The sequence below is a fragment of the Hemitrygon akajei genome, chromosome 1 (genome assembly GCF_048418815.1).
Source record: "Hemitrygon akajei chromosome 1, sHemAka1.3, whole genome shotgun sequence".
NCBI classification, from domain to species: domain Eukaryota; kingdom Metazoa; phylum Chordata; class Chondrichthyes; order Myliobatiformes; family Dasyatidae; genus Hemitrygon; species Hemitrygon akajei.
This window is the reverse complement of record NC_133124.1, coordinates 110,229,857-110,249,173: the sequence shown is the minus strand read 5'-3', so window position 1 is coordinate 110,249,173 and position 19,317 is coordinate 110,229,857. Positions and strand designations below refer to the sequence as shown.

General features: G+C 39.7%; 1 protein-coding gene across 5 annotated transcripts in view; it reads left to right on the top strand.

Annotated features, from left to right (window-relative positions):
• The window catches only part of dpy19l1l (dpy-19-like 1, like (H. sapiens)), a 114,773-nt gene that overhangs the window by 25,761 nt on the left and 69,695 nt on the right, over window positions 1-19,317 (top strand). For all 5 annotated transcript variants that reach the window (XM_073049848.1, XM_073049843.1, XM_073049867.1 and 2 more), the window contains exons 10-14: window positions 2,252-2,343; window positions 2,448-2,547; window positions 6,189-6,266; window positions 9,567-9,653; window positions 10,807-10,869. In XM_073049848.1, the coding sequence (XP_072905949.1) occupies window positions 2,252-2,343; window positions 2,448-2,547; window positions 6,189-6,266; window positions 9,567-9,653; window positions 10,807-10,869 (420 nt within the window). The remainder of the gene's footprint in view (window positions 1-2,251; window positions 2,344-2,447; window positions 2,548-6,188; window positions 6,267-9,566; window positions 9,654-10,806; window positions 10,870-19,317) is intronic.

Sequence of the window (19,317 nt, the reverse complement as noted above, 5' to 3'; positions counted from 1 at the left end):
AGCTAAGTTTTTCTAGATCCCATGCCTCCCCATTTTCTGAATGACCCTACCATGGGGAGCCTTGTCAAAGCCTTATTAAAATCCATATACACCAAATCACCTACTCTACCTTCATCAATTTGTTTTGTCACTTCCTCAAAAAATTCGATCAAGCTAATGTGTCATGCCCTGTGCCTCAGTCATGCTGACTATCCTTAATCAGACTGCTTATCCAAATGCTCGTAGATCCTGCCCTTGTGAATGCTTTCCATAGTTTGTCCACCACTGATGTTAAACTCACTAGTTCTTAATTCTCAGGATTATCACTATTACCTTGCTTGAACAAAGGAATAACATTTGTCACTCTCCAATCTGGTACTGCTCCTTTAGCTAGTGAGGACTTAAAGATAATTGCCAAATGCGCAACAATCTCTTCCCTGGCTTTCTGTGGTAGCCTGGGGTATTTCCTGTCAGTCCTGGGGACTTATTTGTCCTAATGTTTTTCAAAGGTTCCAGCACATCCTCCTTAATGTTGACATGTTCCAACATATTAACCTATCTATGCTGCCCTCACATTTATTAAAGTCCTTCTTACTGGTGAATACTGAAGCAAAATATTCATTAAGGAACTCCCCTACCTCCTTCAACTTCAGTTTCATGTTTCCTCTTTAATCTCTGATCAGTCCTACCTCACACTAGTTATCCTCCTGTTCTTCACAAACGTGTAGGATACCAAGGGGTTATCCTTAATTCTTTGTCAAAGCCTTTTCATGTGCTTTTCTAATTTGAAGGCCACTTTGTAACTCTTTGGAACCCTGTCTGATCCCTGCTTTCTAAACTTTTAAGCATTTTTCTTTCTTCCTCTTGACCAGAGATTCCACATGACTTGTCGACCATAGTTCCTTCACCCTGCCAAACTTTGCCTGTCTCAGCCAGACAAACCAACCCAGAATTGTTTTATGTTCTTGCTCTAACCTTCCTGCATCATCTTGGGGAGATGTTCAGAGGAGCCAGCCACTCTTTTTCATTGTGTGAGCAACTATCAACATCAGGCTTTTTGGGAACTAGACTGTTTTTTTGTGTTTTCCATTGCCAACCCCATTTGAGAAGTGTTGACTTCCTGATACAAAATGGATTCATTATTGACTATGATCGTTTGTTGGATTTAATCATTTTAATGTAACAGTGCCACATGTTCTGAATGTTCTACGAATTAACTTTTTGACCATGCAGATATTTAGCAACAGGAATGTTAACTTGGTTATGGAATGCATCCGTACAAACAAGTATTGCATAGTGATGCCGTTTTATCTGTACAAAATAACCAGAGTTTTGATACTCATCTAAATCTTGAATCAGTGATTGGAAAATCATGGGTAACCACTTGGAGTGATGCCATCCTTCCTCAGCTTCGTACTTGCAATGAAGGGGTTGATGACAGTGCTGCTTTCAGTCAGAATCTGGCTGTTGAGAATCTAGCTGTAGAGAATCTGGGCACACAGCAGAAGTAGTGGATCCCTGGATCTGTCACTGTACTGAAAAGCTGAGTCACTGTTACCCAGTGATCGGTGGAAGAGTTCTTCATTACCTTGAAGTAGGAAGAGGAATTTATGCTTATAGAGTGACTTTATCGTGCATACATACCTGACGTTCTCCATACATACCCCATTGCATTGTATCATCTGAAAAGCATCATATAAAAACAATTTGCTGAGTCCCTGGATGATCCCCTGATATTTTGCAGCGTGGCTTGAAAGCACAACTTCCCTAGCTGTTGGCTGTGAGTAAATATTTGCTTTTTCAACTTCATCGGTGCTCAAGTGAGAACAGTGAAGATGCATGGATCTCTCTAAGAGTGTTCCCAAGATCAGTTATCTTCTGTGTAATGGCCACTCTGGAGAGAAGAAAATTGGCAAGTAAAATGTACCAGGCTGAATAAAGGAGAGGCACTGTATGTAAATTGTAGTTTGTTTTGATTTTTAAAAATCCTTATCCTTACTCTCTGGCATGTCTGTCTGCTCTTGGCAATTTGACTGCTCATTAAATAATTGAGTGTTCTCTCAACACTTTTCCTCTGAGTGATAAGTCACTAATGTCAACTGAAACACTGGGTAGAGTATCAGGAGGGGTGGGGTTGAGGCTACCAAGTACTGATGTTGCAGTCCTTGTGCATGGGATGCAGCTGATAGTTTGATTGGTGAAATGGTTAGGTTGGAATAATATATTGGATTTACTTTACCAAAAATTTTTTTAATGTGTGCTTTCATTACAGTGCACAAGAGTCATGTGGACCCCACCTCTCCGTGAGAGCTTCTCTTACCCCTTCCTAATTCTGCAGATGCTGCTTTTAACCCACATACTAAGGTACTAACCTCAGTCTCACTGCCTGAGAATTTCTCATGTTTATTGCTTGTGCAATGACAAGTGATTCCTCAACGAAAATATTTAATTTTTTTTTTCCTGAACAGAAGTGTCTGTGTAGAGAAGAAGACCTTGGCTGCATTTTGTATTGCAAATATCCTCTTCTTGCTTCCATGGCAATTTGCACAGTTTGTGCTGCTCACACAGGTGAGAGATGTTGGTGACAATGAAGATTCTGTTTAGAGATTTAATATTAAACTGATATTAAAGTTGATGTGACATAAAGAAGAAAGGTAGAAGGCAGGGAAGAACAGGCCAGTTAGTTTAACAGGCATTGTTGGCAAGATGTTAGGATCATTAATCAGAGAGGAAATAATTAATCATTTATGAAAGCTGAACATCGTTTACCTATAAACTCTTCTTTGGCTTCCAGCCAGGTGCAGGTATCTATTATAACTGATGTTTCGATGACAAACTCTGTCATCTTCTTCAGGGTTGATGCCTGGGTATGTCTAGACTGGTGATATTTATACCCCTGTAGTCAGTACCTCCTGATTGGTTAATCCTCAACCAATCAGGTTCTGCTCTCCCACCTTGTTTACAATCGAATTCCAGTTCTTTTCTTAGGACAAGACCTTTGTTTTTTGTTAAAGTTCTTTTCCTCTAGTTGTATTTCAGTGGCTTCCTTTACCAGGCAGTCCAAAAGCCATTGCTGTGGCATAGTAATTTAGTGCCGTCAAAGTCAACCTGTCCCATGTTCCCTAATGAGACTAAATAGTTTGGGCCTTTATTCTTTTATTCCTTGGAATTTAGTAAAATGAGGGGTGACCTTATTCAAACATTGAGGCTTTACATGGAGAGTTTGGAATGATTTTGCTAGTGGGAGTGTTTCAAGTATAACTACCGGACAAGAAGCTATCATTTAAATATGAGGAATGTAGAAATTTCTTCTGGCATTGGGTGGTGAATCTCCTGAATTTTCAGCCATGAAGGATGATGGAAGCTGAACCATTAGAGTATTTAAAATGGAGGCAGGTAAATATTTTACCATATAAAGCCTGTGTGTTTGAATAAGGTCACCCCTCATTCGACTAAACAAAGGAGTAAGTAACTGAACTCCAAGGATAAATATTGATAGATCAAAGAATAGAAGGAGATGGAGAACTGACACAGAAAAGGAGTTGATGCCAGCATAGATTAACCATAAGCTTATTGAATGGTAGGGCAAGCTTGAAGGGCTGATGGTGTATTCCTAATATTTTCTTGTTCTTGTCACTTGCACATTCTTATCTATAGATCTTGGAAGCATAATTCAGGACATAAATGTTAGAAGTTGTCATTTCAGATAATTTTTTAAAAGACATTATCCTTCTATGCCTTTGTGCAATCTTCATACAACTTTATGGGGAGTTGGTGTTATTTTGTGGCTGCCTAATTTTACTGTACTAGCTCTCATTAATTCTCCAGGTGTTTTTGCACAGATTAATGGCTTGGGAGTAACACACTCAAGGGCACAGTTGTCGATGCTTTGCAGAATGTTCCCCTCCGATAATTAAAAATGTATTGTTTCTACTTGGTCTGAACACTTGAGATTTATAAATTGTGCAGCCTATTTTAGTATGGTGGTGAATGTAATATCCAATGTGAGTTGATGAACCATGCTTAGAGGATTATCATGCAAAGCAAAAAGGTTGATGTATCAACTTCTTAAACTAACACATCAGGTGTGCCCAGGGTGATGCCCATGACTCTGTTGCATGTTCCCTTAGTGGGACTAGACATGTTCTTGACATGCTGTCGTCCCTTAGTGGGAGCAAGGACCAAGGAATTAATGAAAAATGATGGTGTTGGTCTGCATGTTGACCCAGGAAGATAGTATTGAGATTTTGTTTTCCCACCTCCTGCCTGGGTCCTTCTTTCAATCTTCTGTTTTCATAAGACATAGGAGGAGAATTAAGCCATTTGGCCCATTGAGTCTGCTCCACCATTCAATCATAGCTGATCATTTTTTCCCCCTCTTAAGCCCTATTCCCTGGCCTTCTCCCCATAACCTTTGTTGCTGTGTCCCGTCAAGAACCTATCAAGCTGTGCCTTAAATACACCCAATAATCTGGCCTCCACAGCAGTCTGTGGTAACAAAGTCCATAAATTCATCACCCTCTGGCTAAAGAAATTTCAATGCATCTTGGTTTTAAATAGATGTCCCTCTATCCTGAGGCTGTATGCTCTTGTCCTAGACTCTCCCACCATGGGAAACATCCTTTCCACATTTACTCTTTCTAGGTCTTTCAACATTCAAACGGTTTCAATGGGATTCCCCCCCCCCACCATCCTTCTGAATTCCAGTGAGTACAAACCCAGAGCCATCAAACGTTCCTCACATGATGACCTTTTTATTTCTGGAATCATGCTTGTGAACCTCCCCTGAGCTCTCTCCAATGCTAGCACATCTTTGCTTATATGAGGAGCCCAAAATTGTTCACAAATCTCAAGCTGAGACCTCACAAATGCCTTATAAAACCTCAGCATCACATTCCTGTTCTTGTATTCTAGACTTCTTGATTTTGTGTTCCTCACCACCTACTCAACCTGCAAGTCAACGTTTAGGGTGTTCTGCATAAGGACTTCCAAGTTCCTTTGCATTTCAGATTTTTGGATTTTCTTCCCATTTAGAAAACAGTCTGCACATTTATTTCTACTACCAAAGTACATGACCATGCATTTTCCAACATTGTATTTCATTTGCCAATTTTTTGCCCATTCTTATGTACCCTTAGGTCTTTCAGCCTTTTGAGCACCTTCTCCCTTGTTATATTAACTGCGCTCAGTTCTCTTCCTTCACACACTTCAACACCTGGCTCACTTCTAGTGTCTTCCACAGTGAAGACTGATGCAAAATACTCATTTAGTTCATCTGCCATCTCCTTGTCCTCTGTTATTATTTCTCCATCCTCATTTTCTAGTGGTCCGAGATCCACTCTCATCTCTCTTTTGTTTTTCTCATACTTGAAAAGCTTTTACTATTCACTTTGATATTGTTTGCAAGCTTGCTTTCATATTTCATCTCTTCCCTCCTAATGATTCTTTTAGTTGCTCTCTATAGGTTTTTAAAAGCCTCCCATTCCTTTATCTTACTGCTAATTTTTGCTTTGTTGCATGCCCCCTCTTTTGCTTTGACTTCCCTTGTCAGCCACAGTTGTACTATTTTTCCATTGGAGTATTTCTTCGTGTTTGGAATACATCTATCCTGTACCTTCCTCATTTTTCCTGGTAACTCAAGGCATTGCTGCTCTGCTGTCATCCCTGCCAGCATCTCCTTCCAAACATAAACAAGAGAAAATCTACAGATGCTGGAAATCCAAGCAATACATTCAAAATGCCGGAGGAACTCAGCAGGTCAGGCAACATCTATGGAAAAGAGTACAGTCAACATTTCAGGCTGAGATCCTTCAGCATGACTGGAGAAGAAAAGATGAGGAGTCAAGTTAGAAGATAGTGAGAGGGGAGGGAGAAACTCCAGGTGATAGGTGAAACTGGGAGTGGTGAAGTAGAGAGCTGGGAAGTTGATTGAAAGAGTTGAAAAAGATACAGGGCTGGAGAAGGGGGAATCTAATAGGAGAGGACAGAAGGCCTCTATCACTCAGCATCCTCAGTCTCACCTATTTGATCTGAATTAATATTTTGTGTGTGTGAAGTTAAAAGATAAAATTCATTCTTTTAAATAAATGCTTGGTCACAGAATTCTTTAAGTTACATGGTAATTCCTTAACACAACACTTCTTTATGTTGGTTCTTTTATAATTCTAATTAGGCTGTGATACTAAAGTTCTTTTTATTCTTCCCGTCAGGTTGCTTCACTCTTTGCAACATACGTTTTGGGTTATATTGATGCCTGTAAGCTGCTGGACATTGTATATGCACACATGGTAAAGTGAACTGTGTTCCCTGTTAATTTTATCATCCATTCGTACCAATCTCTAAATGCCCCTACAGAAATGCTGATCAGCCACTAGCTTGAACTGATACAGTCTACGTGGAACACTACTCCCACAGTGTTGGTTCTTAGGGAGTTTCAGGATTTAGACCCAGAAATATTAGAGCTGCTGATATAGTTTCATAAGAGAGAGGTGTGTTAGAGGGGCTCCTGCAGGCGGTGGTGTTCTCATGCACCTGTTGTCCTTGTTCTGTTTGACGGTAGGAGTCACTGGTTTGGAATGTGAAATAGCCTTGGCAAGTGCATATGGTATGGCTGCAGGCGTTGTGTGACTTTAGATCACTACCACAAGTCACTGCCATAAAAGTTTAAAAAAATAAGATATTGTATAATTTTTAAAAAAACAGGGCAGGACTGCACTTAAATGGCAAAGTCTTGGAAATTGTTGTAGAACAGGGAGACCTTGGAGTACAGGTGCATAGTTCCTTGAAAATACCAACACAGGTAAATCAGGTGGCAGAGAAGGTGTTTAGCATTCTTGCGTTCATCAGTAAGAATTGGGACATCAGCTGTACAAGGCATCAGTGATTCCACATAGAGAGTACTGCATACAGTTCTGTTTGCCTGCAAAGGTGTTATTAAACTGGAGATGGTGCAAAAAAATGATTTAAGGATGTTACTAGGACTGGAGAGATTGAATAGGCTAGGCCTTTTCCCCCCTGGAATATAGGAGTTTGAAGGGTGACATTTGTGGACATAAAATCATGAGGGGCATAGATAAGGTGAATAGCCAAATTCTTTTTCAAGGGCTAGAGGGAAAAAAAAAGTCAGAGGGGAATGATTTAAAAGGGATCGAAGGGCCAGCCAGTGGTGAATATATGAAATGAGCTGCCAGAGAAAATTGTAGAGGTGGATACAGTTAAAATATTAAAAAGACATTTGTCAGGTGCAAGGTTTATGGGCCAAACACAGGCAAACTAGACTAGCTCAGTTAGGGAAATTGGTTGGCATGGGTTAGGTGTGAGCCCAAGAACATGCTGATCTGAAGTCCCTCTGTTCAGCCCATAGCTTGCCAGGCCCTTAAAGGATAAAGGTTAGTGTAATGTACATTGAAAACATACAGCATTTGTTTGAGTCAAATCAGCAAAGATTATTTTGGGCAGCCTACAAGTGTCTGATGGAATTATTTTGCTCTGCTAACAGCGGATTGATGAAAGGAATTGAATGAAATGTTGGGCAAGTTGCACTTGTATGTGTTGGTGTTTAGAAGAGTGAGATTGGACTTGATTGAAATGTACAGGTTGCTGAGGAATCTTAAAAGATGGATGAGGAGGGGATGTTTCCTCTTGTAAGAGAATCTAGGAATTAAATGCAATTGTTTAGAAATAATGGGTTGCCCAATAAAAATCTTTGAAATTCTCTTCCTCAAAAAGTGGTGTAAAGAAAGTTGGCTATGATTTTAAGGCAGGGGTAGATTTATTTTTCATGAACAAGGGAATCAATGGGACTGAAAGGTTACCATGTGATGACTACAGGTTGAGGTTATGATCAGATTAGCCATTAAATGATGGCAGGTAGTATTGGTGGAGAAAGAAATGGCAAACTGAATAAATATTTTCTTGAAGACACCAACAGCATGCCACAAATTTGAGTATGTTAGCGGGCAGAAGTGAGTGTAGCTGCTATTACTAAGGAGAATGTCCTTGGAAAGCTGCAAGGTTGAAAGTGGATAAGTGACCTGGACCAGATGAATAATTTTGGTCAGTATAGGAAACCCAGACTCTTCCAAATTCAGCACGAGCTGGCTGGGTAGGTGAGCAACTAGTTGGTGCACCCCTGCTGTTTACACGGGGTTTTTGTGTGCTCGCAATACATGGCCAATACCATCCTAAGTGCTTCTTTGCGCAGTCATGGAGGTTTCCAGGAATGAGTGGAATTTGCATTTCTTCAGGGAAAGTTTTGAACACTGTCTGAAATCTTTCCCTCTGTTCCTCGGTAATATCTTCTCTTTATATGAATGTGGTGTTGGGTATGTGCACAATGTTTCCTGCTCAGAAGAGCTGACTGAGTGTTATCATGGCTTAATTTGTGGTCTGGGGCCAGGTGGTTCATGTTGTTCCAGTGAAGATGGATGACATTATGCAGACATAGATGGTAGAATATTTTCCAGTGCTTCAGATGGCCTCTGCAGAAAGTACAGGGCTCAGAAGCATAATGGAGGGCTAGGGGTCAAGACCTGAGATCTGGCAGAGAACTACTGGTGTGCTGCACGATAGACCGTGAGTTCCACTGCCAAGTCTGAGGTCTTGATTTGCAAACACCCCTTTCCTCCATCAATCTAGCAAAGTTGAGGGAAGTCAAAGGCTTTGGTGAGGTTAAAGGAGGCCACTTGTTGTGGTTGGTGCTGCTCCCTGCATTTTATTAGTGGTGGTGCACAGTGAAGATCAAACCCATTGTGCTTTTGGATAGACAAAATCTGCAGTATGAATCATGGACTGGCTGTTCGGCTACTGGGGGCTAAATGGCACAGAGGGATCAGACTGTATATGCTCATGAATCCTTAAAGTTGGAGGGCACATCAAGGGGTTATTTTCATAGCATCTAGGATCCCAGTGTTCATTAATAGAGGCATAGAGTACCAAAGCAGGGAATAATGTAAATTTTATAAAGCACCTGGTTAAGACATAATTGGAATATTGGTCTCTCGCTCTGGTCAGAAAGGATGTGAGGACCTAGATAGAATGCAGAGCAGAATTAATGGAAAGATTTTAGCTTTGAAGATGAACTAGAGATAATGGGATTATGATCATTCTTCCCACCAGTGCACCACAACTACAAAGAGAATCTTTGGCATCTTCTACACTTGGGACCAGCAGCACTGAGTGAGAGGGTGAACTTTGCATGGGAACACCACCATTTACAAGTTCCCTTCTCAGTTAAACTCTAGTAATTTAGAAATATGTCATGGTTTCATCTTTACCCAGTGTTTTTCAAGGGAACAATAGATAATCTACTAGCAAACTCAATGCGTCAAGCAGCATCTGTGGTGGAGAAAAGAATTTTCAATATTTCAGTCCTTCAGTTTGTAGCAATTATGAATGGAGGCTTGGAAAAGAATAATCTAGTATGAGAAAGAACACTGAATGGCACTACAGTGCTGGGAGCTGGCACAGACTCATTGGAATGAATGATCTTTTGTGCTGTTATGTTTAATGGTATCTGCATTGAGATGGTCAGAAGAGCAGGAGGGTAACATCTACTAATTACCCGTTTTTACTTTTGTTTTTCACAGATTTCCCTGTTGGTTTGTTTTGTGTTGATGTTCGGAAATGCCATGCTGTTAAGCTCCTATTATGCTGCCTCTCTGGCTGTTGTTTATGTAAGTAGATTGGACACAATAGGACTTAAATTATTATTCTGTTTTTGCTAGTGTTGTGAAATTGTGGTTACTTTTGTTTCTCTGGTCTGAATGTATAACAGCTGTGTTATGATCAGAGGGTTGGTTTCTAGCCTCTATCACAGCCACAAAATCTGCAATGCCAACAAGCACCTCTTCTCCACTTTGCCCTGCTCTCCGTGAGGAGGCACTTCCTCCTTTTTTACAGTGTTTTCTTTGTGCCGTAGACCAGATTTGATTCTCATCTGGGATGGAAAGCAGAAGCCTTTCTACAACACAGTGAGAGCAAGGAAACAAACAATATGACTAGAGAGTAGATTTGGTCCATTTTTCAGCTCCTCTCTGTTTTTGGTTAGGTGAGAATAGCTCTCTCCACTCCCATCTCTGGAGAGCATGTGGATTAACATGGTTATCAGTGCTTGCTCTAAACAGGTACCTAACTCAAGGTTCAGATGGAGGTTTAGACTGAGTCAAAAGAATCAAGGTCTGGAAGTGTTTGATTCATTTGACTCATTCTAAACCTCCATCTGAAGCCGAGGGAATAACAAAGAAACTAGTTTGAGAGGATCACTGGCAACCTTACCTTTCTAGGTCCAGCCTGTATTCAGAAGCAAATACAGCCAAGTAGAGATTGTAGGTGTATTTTCATAGAACAGTATTAAACTGACAGGGTGTATTGTAACCAAAATGCAATGCATCCAGTTAAAAACGTTTTATTTCATGCCAGGATCTTTCAACTCAGTGGTTGGTGATTTAAATAGAATTTATTCCTGCATGTGGGGGAGAAATAAATTAAAAATAGATAATAATTACCAACTTAGAAATAAAGGCAAGTTTCATTTATAATGTATCTGGGTGATGGGTGAAGGTCAATGGGGAGGATGATCTGACAGAAGAGACTGTCAGAAGAAACAAGTTGTACAGCTTTGAGTTTAAAATGTGTTGGTTCGGGGGGGGGGGGGGGAATTTGGGTGAAATGAAAAGTATGCCAGTATTAAACAATAGAAAAGCATAAATTACCAATAAATGATCAATTTACCAGATATTTCTAAATAATCTCACTCATTCTGTATTAAAATTAGCATATAGTATTCAGTAACCAATACCTAAGGATTATCTTTTTCCTTTTATTTAGGGAATGGTTGCCTTGAAATCGCATATTTCACAATTTTTGCCACGACATCTTCTGGGTTCATGGGTAGGTTGTTCTCTTTTTACAGCTATGTGTGATTTAATATTATAAAATGCATTATTGTGTAGCTGTATAATCTGCACATTCTCAAACCTCAGCTGCTTGTACGCTCTTCAGAACCTGTTTGTTTTAATGTTGTTGGTTTCTGCATAGATTATGGGAATTGAATTCTCTACACTCGTTAACCTCAGTACCAAGTAGTTCACAAAGCCTTTGGGACTGTGCTTCCTAGTCAACATGCCCCTCATGTAACTGGGATAGACCTGACACCAGGTTGTCATGAGCTGGATTATTGGTTATTAGTTCTGCTTAATAATGGGATAAGTAAGGGTTGTTCATGCCAATGTGCATACAGCACAGGTTAGAATATGCTAATATCTACTTCTCCCAAAGTACAAGGTTGGAAGGCAGCAGAGCTGTTACTGTTCTTCCCTAAGTGCCTACTTGTGTCCTTGAGAAAATGCCAAGACGTGAAGTGCAATTTATTCCTCGGACATGCAATACAAGTTCAGATGTTGCCATTTAGGCAGCTGTGAACATTGCGTAAACAAAATTTAATGCATTCTTCATCTGTGTTATGAAATGTAACATTTTATAAACGAAGCAGCAGCAATAGATTACACATGGAGTCTGGTTTTGATGTTAAAACCATTATCTTTATTATTAACTACTTATAGTAGCTTCAACAAAATAACTAGAAGTTAACAGTGTTTTGTGTTTCAGATTTCCCCTGCAATCCGAAGGTAGAGTGTTCCTATGAAACCTTACATAAGCCGAAATATCGTAAATCGAAAAAGCAATTACCATTAATTTATATGGGAAAATTTTTTGAGCATTCCCAGACCCAAAAAAAACCTACCAAATCATACCAAATAACACATAAAACCTAAAATAACACTAACATATAGTAAAAGCAGGAATGATATGATAAATTTACACCCTATATAAAGTAGAAATATTGTAGGTATGGTGTAGTTTCACTTAACAACTCGGGAAGGCCGCGAGCCAAAATCGATTTGGAGAAAAAAAATTGGCGTGTACACGCATACATATGCACATGCATACGCACATACACGCATGTGCAAACAACTGTCCGCACAAGGCTTCTTGGTCATTGTAGTCTTTCTCGGGTAAACACATGTATAAAGCGGGCGTCTTTTTTTCGTAAAAGCGAAAATCTTCTTTGGTTAGCAAAAACAGGTACTAATGTACGTCTTTCATAACAGCGAGTTGTCGTAAAGCGAACATTCGAAAAGCAGGGGCCATCTGTATGTGTGTGTGTGTAAATATAACTCCCAAACTATTGAGCTTGGGGAGAAAAGGCTTAGAGTCTTGAGATGGTAAAATAGGAAAGTTCAGTAATCCACGAAATAAATGTTGGGAGAGAGATACTTGTAATCCATGTTGTAATGGAGAGAGAAGGTAAGTACGAAGTATTCCACAGGTTCCACACTGGTAAAAACGAGATAACAGTCGCCGTAGATCTTGTCTGTCGTGTCGTTCCGAATCCACATACGAATTATCACTGAAAGTGACCTGTCACAGGAATATCGTCTTCCAGTGGTTACCACACAACAGACCCAGGCAAGGGCTACACAAGTGGTCCCACAAGATATCCCAAACTCCACTCCAATGGATTATACGAAGTGACACTCACACATTCGTTGTGCACTGTGTGCCGATGTTTAACCCAACCTTTTGGGCATCGAAGAGTTCCAAACCTTAGCAGTAACAAGCTGAAGTTTCAGCTTGCCTGTCCAGTCTCCTCTCTTATGACTGAAGGTTGCTCTCTCTCTCGCTCTCTAAATCTGAAACAAACCATTTCAGCCTGTGATTGACGTCATAGTCCAGCCTCACTCAGACGCTTAAAGCAACAGTCCACAGTAAATGAAACCTGCGGGTTCGTAATGATCTGGCTGTCATGGGAACTGTGTAGGAACTCTTCTGACATGGGAAGAGTAATAGGAGCATCATACAACTTCAGCTTGGTGTAAGAACCGTATCTGTATAGTGCTAGGGTCTTTTTATATGTGTACGGATGTGAAATTCCTCTCTGGTCAGTTGTGGTCATTGAAGTAATTCCTTCAGACTGAATATAGGCTGATCTCATTGGCGGTCATCTTGTTACTATTTGGTGTCATAAAGTAATACAGCATAGATACAAGGCCCTTCAGCTCAATGAGCCCATGCAGACCATATTGTCAACCTAGCTAATCTCCAATTTCCTGCGTTCAGCACATATCACTTTATGCCCCACTCTTCCTTAAGGCATACTTAGGAGCAGAATTAGGTCATTCTGCTCCATCATGTCTGATTTATTACCCCCCTCAACCCCATTCTCCTGCCTTCTCCCCATAACCTTTGATAATCTGACGAATATAAGTTGGCTTTATGGATAAAAAACATGTTTCAGTGAAATCTTGGTTATATCTTGCCCTTTCATTTCTTTCACTTCAATGTAACCTTTGGAATGAATAAGTAAATGAAGTATAGATGGAGGTAACAATTGCAAGCAAGAGATTTAATGCAGAAAGCTCAATGAAGAATCAATGCTTCTTCCAAAGCAAAAATACTCAAGTACATTTTGGAAATGACAATTTTAAACTTCTTAGGCCAGTGAACTGGCACATTCAAAAATACAAAATTGAATTACTTATTCAAGCAATGAATTTTGAGGTAGAATTTACTGTAACTGAAAATTTTGACAGAGTTTGCTCAAAAAACAGATAAGATTCCCCTCTAGCAACACATATATCATTGTAGAAGTACCTCATAAACGTTAGATCATTTTCTTTTATTGCTATTCATGTTGTTGATTCTATTCTAATTTTCCCATTTTTGATGCTATCAAAGTTATATAATTCCCAAATTAAAGTTTTATATTTCATATACCTATTTATATAATAATTGTTGCAGAACTGTAATTTGTCAAGGTATGAAGTCGTTTTTTCAGTTGCAAAGTGCCTTAAGCTTTGCTGAAAAAGCATAATTCCTTAGAGCCAAAGGTGGTGTTTGCTTTGCTTAGGGACTAAATTAGTTAACTCCTAAAAATAATTATGAGCTTCATGGGACATCAGTAATTCCCATATTATTTCTGATTTGGGAAGCACACCATATTTGTGTTTCTTGTTCAATTTATAACGATTTCTGCAACACTGTTCATTGTATGTTCATTTTCATACTACTTTAAGTCAGTAGGTTTCCCTTAAAGGGAAGACACTTTGAAGTTAGATCAAGATTAAATTGAATAGAAAAATGGAGGGCTATGTAGGAGGGAAGGTTAAATTGATCTGAGTATGTTAAAAGGTTGGCACAACATTGTGGACCAAAGGGTCTGTACTGTGCTGTAACTTTCCATGAATCAAGATCCTATCAACCACCACTTTAAATGTACCCAATGACTTGGCTTTCACAGCTGTCTGTGGCAACGAATTCCACAGATTCACTATCCTCTGGCTAAAGAAATTCTACCTCATCTATATTCTAAATGGACATCTTTCTATTCTGAGCACCACTTATAACACGCTGGAGAAACTCAGCAGGTCGGGCAGCATCTGTGGAAATGAGCAGTCAACATTTTGGGCTGAGACCCTTCATCAGACCTGCTGATTTCCTCCAGCGTGTTGTATGTGTTGCTTTGACCCCAGCATCTGCAGTGTACTTTGAGTTTTGTATTCTGAGGCTGTGTCCTATGATTCTGGGCTTTCCCCACTAAAGGAAACATCCTTTCCATTTTTTCTCCCTCTCCTCTTCTCTCCCTCCCCTCCCCTCTCTCCCCTCCAAACTTGAGCACAATAACCCCAGAGCCCATTCATTCTTGTGAACTTCCTTTGGATCCTCCAATGTTAGCACATTCTTCCTTAAATAAGAGACTCTGAACTGCTCCTGTTTCTCCAGATGTGGTCTGACTTACAAGGCCTCAGCATTACATCGTTGTTTTTATATCCTGCTCCTCTCAAAGTGAATGTCAGAATATTCCAGTATCAGAATCAGGTTTAATATCACTAGCATATGTCATGAAATTTGTTAACTTTGCGGCTACAGTACATTGCAATACGTGATAATAGAGAAAAAGACAACTGAATTGCAGTAAATATATATAGGAAATAGTTATGTTAAATAAGTAGTGCAAAAAATAGGAAATAAAAAACTAGTGAGGTAGTGTTCAGAACGTCTGTTCAGAAATCAGATTGCAGAGGGGAAGAAGCTGTTTCTGAATTGTTGAGTGTGTGCCTTCAGGCTTCTGTACCTCTTTCCAGATGGTGGCAATGAAGAGAGGGCGTGTTCTGGTTGGTGGCGGTCCTTAATGATGGACACCGCCTTTCTGAAGCACCACTCCTTGAAGATGACCTGGATACTATGGAGGCTAGTGCCCATGGTGGAGCTGGCTAATTTTACAACTCTCTGCTTTGAACATGTGCAGTAGCATCCCCCCCCCCACCCCCAACCATACCAGACAGTGATGCATCCTGTCTGGTACTCTCCATGGTCTATCTAGAAATTTGCGAGGGCATTGGCCTTCCTTACCACCAACTCAACTGCAAAACTCCCTTGCAAGTGTCTTTAGGGAGCCCTGCACAAGGTTCTCCAAGTTCCTGTGAGCCCTTGTTCCTTTGTCAAAAATGTTGGAGTCAGCAGTTAGTTTTTGATGTACTGTAGACCATGGTCTTTTTGAGGGCTTTGCTGTTGCTGGCATAGTGGGTGGTAGGAATGCTGATGCTTTATGCTAGAATAACTGGCAGGTGGGGGAGGGTTAATGGTGCTTGTGTGTGAAGGGTGCAGAGGTATTGGGGTCCTTCTGTCTTTTTTCATTCTTTGGGCTTCTTCTGTTTCGATGATGTCTGCAGAGAGTAAGAATTTCAGGTTGTATAATGCATACATTCTGTGATATTAAATGGAACTACTGAACCTCTGATTTTTGAATTTTCTGCCCATTTAGAAAATATATGCCTTTATTCCTTCTACCAAAGTGTATGACCGTGCACTTTGCTACAATATATTTTATCTGCCATTTCTTTGCCCATTCTCCTAATATGTCCTTCTGCAGACTCCCTGCTTCCTCAACACTACCTGCCCCATAATCTACTATCGTCTCATCTGCAAACCATGAATTCGATCATCTAAATCATTGACATATAACTTGAAATTAAGTGGTCTGATATCCAGTCTCGCCCCTCTCTCAGTCTTTATATATCTGAAAAAGACTATTTGTATTCTCGTTTATATTATTGGCTAGCTTACTCTTTTTCATTTTTCTCTCCTTGTGGCTTTTCTAGTTGCCTTCTGTTGGTTTTCATAAGCTTCCCAATCCTCTAACCTGCCACTAATATTTGGCATATTATATAATCTCTGATTTGCTTTTGTTGTCTTTGACTTCCCTTGTCAACCATGGTTTTCTTATCCTCCCTATAGAATGCCTCTTCATCTTTGGGATATACCTATCCTGCATCTTCCAAATTACTCCCAGAAACTCCAGTCATTGCTGTTTTGCTGTCATCCTGCTATTATCCCCTTCCAATCAATTTTGACCAGCTCCTCTCTCATGCCTTTGTAACTTCCTTTACTCCACTACATCTTACTTTAGCTTTTCCCTGTCAGACTGCAGAGTGAAATCTATCTTATTATGATCACTGGCTCCTAAGGGTTCCTTTACCTTGAACTCCTGGATCAAATCTGGTTTATTGCACAACACCCAATCCAGAATTCCTTTTTCTCTCATGGGCTCAACCATCTTGTAAGCATTCTTCAAATTCCCTCTCTTGGGATTCAGCATAAACCTGATTTGCCTATCTTCCTGTATTTTGAAATACCCCAGGATTATCATAATGTTGCCCTTCTTACATGCCTTCCTTGGACCTATCCAAATCTTTCTTAAATGATGTTATCATACCAGGTACAATATACTTCCTCTGGCAGATCATCCTATATACTTACCACCCTTTGCATGAAGGTCCCATCTAAATCATTCCCCTCTCAACCTAAATCTATCCCTTCCAGTTTTAGATTCTCCTACTCTGGGGAGAAGACTGTTATGACCCACCTTATCCACACTTATAATTTGAAGCATATTATAAGGTTGCCCTCATTCTCCTATGATCCAAGGAGTAAAGACCTAACCTGGCCAACTTCTCCTCTAACTTAGGCCCTCTAGTCCTGGCAACATCTTTTAAAATCTGTTATTTTTCCAGCGTAACCTTTAAGAGAGTTACTTTCCTATAACAAGGTGACCAAAGCTATATACAATACTCCACTGTGGTCTCTGTGGTTCAGTGCTGCTGCAGTACTTTTTGCCCAAGGATATTGCATCTTTGGGCTGTCTGAACAGCAAGGATTCTGTTGCTTTCTGCTTGGCTGCAATCGGTTAAGTTGTCCTGCAGTCTCAAAATTTCTTTCCCTATGTAGAAATAGTAATGGGCTTTCTGCCCTTTTAAGAGCCATCTGTTTTCCCAAATGGGTACGCTTCCAATGGGTGCATGGATTTCATCCAGAAAATGTAATGACCGTGTTCTTCTAAAATAAGGCAGTACTGATGTTTCATTTCTTCTGGTTTAAATCAGAAATAAAAACTATATTATCTAGACTAATGGTTCTCAACCTATTTCTGCACATGGCCCATTTATAGTCTCTGTTAGTTGCTGAAATTTTTTTTTGGTTTAATTGTACTAATTATTCTAATATACAGTCAGTATTTAGGTTTTAACAGGTTACAAGTATTGTATGTTAAAGATAATGTTACAGGTGTATATGAGAAATAAAATGGTTTCAAAGCTCTGAATAGGATAATTATATTCTTCCAACCAGCAATGAAAATGCACTTAATATTGTTACTTAGGGTGTTTAATGAGATCTTTGCAATTAATGCAAGCTAGTGAGTTTTTGACTATCTGGTTGCAACTTGGTTGAAGATATCAAAGATCACCCCTTTTCTCAACATCAAGACCGTTATGAGCTTTTGATAGCAGGTGAAGAGCTTGTGTAAACCAGATTCAACTAGTTAAGAGGTAGGAAATCCAATTAAAAACAACTTCGCTTTCTCCCAGAGCTGTGGAAACTTAATTTTGAATACCGCATGTAATCCAGAAATTTTGCTTGCTGTGTTTGAAATTTGCTTGAGCTGTTATATATCATTCTACAGCTCAATAAGATGTTCTTGCAATGTGTTGTCAACATCATTCACATTCACCCCAAATGGATTCACCATCCAATCTAGAAAATGCATCTCCAGCAGGTTTCTGAATCAAAATTCCATTTTCAGTGTGTGTTTGCTTCATATGATCAAGATATACAATCAAATCATCATCTTGGAGTTTTATTTCCACTGAAGGAAATTGCATAAACTTGCATAGTCCAATAATGCTGCTGAAAAGTTTGAATTTTCCAAGGAAAGCAGTAATAACCTCTTTACATGATTCGAGATTGTAGTTCTTTCCTTCTAACTGTTCAGTTTTTGAGATATACTTGACAGATAAAATACATCAGATTTAGCAGTGATAATTTGTTCTCCAAGCTGCTTATCACTTAGAAATGCTACAAAACTATCAAGAAAAACGATTTGAACTTCCTTTCAAAATATAATAATTACCAGGTGCAAACCTCTCACTTGGCTTGTATAAAAACTTGGCTTATTAGCTAACTCTGCTAATGGCCACGTGACTCAGCAGTGAGAAGACCACCTTTCATAAGCAATGCTCGTGTGGGGTCAGTATGATTTGGGGATCAAGCAAACAGGAAAGTTAGATGTTCAAATTAAGGAACATTGATTGTTGCGAATGCTTTGTAAATACTGTCCATACACAATTAACAGTCACCAAAAAATTGCAGATCATACACCAGTATGAAATTACACAAAGCAGTTTTCAACTTTATCAAACAATTAATAGGAAAAGAAAATATAAATAAATAAAAGGGCCCATTGTAGTTAACCAATCTATATGTGCATATAAACATTGGAGCTTATTTCTGGAGTAGATGCATGTATCGCTTTACTCACGTGCAGATCCCATGTTCTGCGCGAAAGACACCAGCCACAGTTTGAGCTTCCCTCATGATTTCAGGACCCTCAATCCATTTGCAAATGGAGGTAACATATCTCACAATGGGGATTGATATTACACTGTTTCCCAGCAGCATCATATGTCAGCCTGTCTGGGGGTTTCCTAACTCAGACCTTCTTATCTCTTCTTCAGCCTCAGGCACTCCTTATGACTATTCCTGTTTACTAGGGCATGTCTCCCCACCTATATCTTGTACCTTCCAGTGACTCAGGTTCCCCTGCCATTAAACTGAACTCCACTTCATCTCCAATTATATTGGAGCCCAGCTGAAGCAGGTGCTGCCCAACATCTTCAAGCTTTGCTGATCCTAACTGGACCTCATTCAGAAAGGGGTGTCCTCTGTCACTCTAGCTATTCCTCCAGGACGTAACATGACAGGTTTAGACTGGGTGTAAAATAC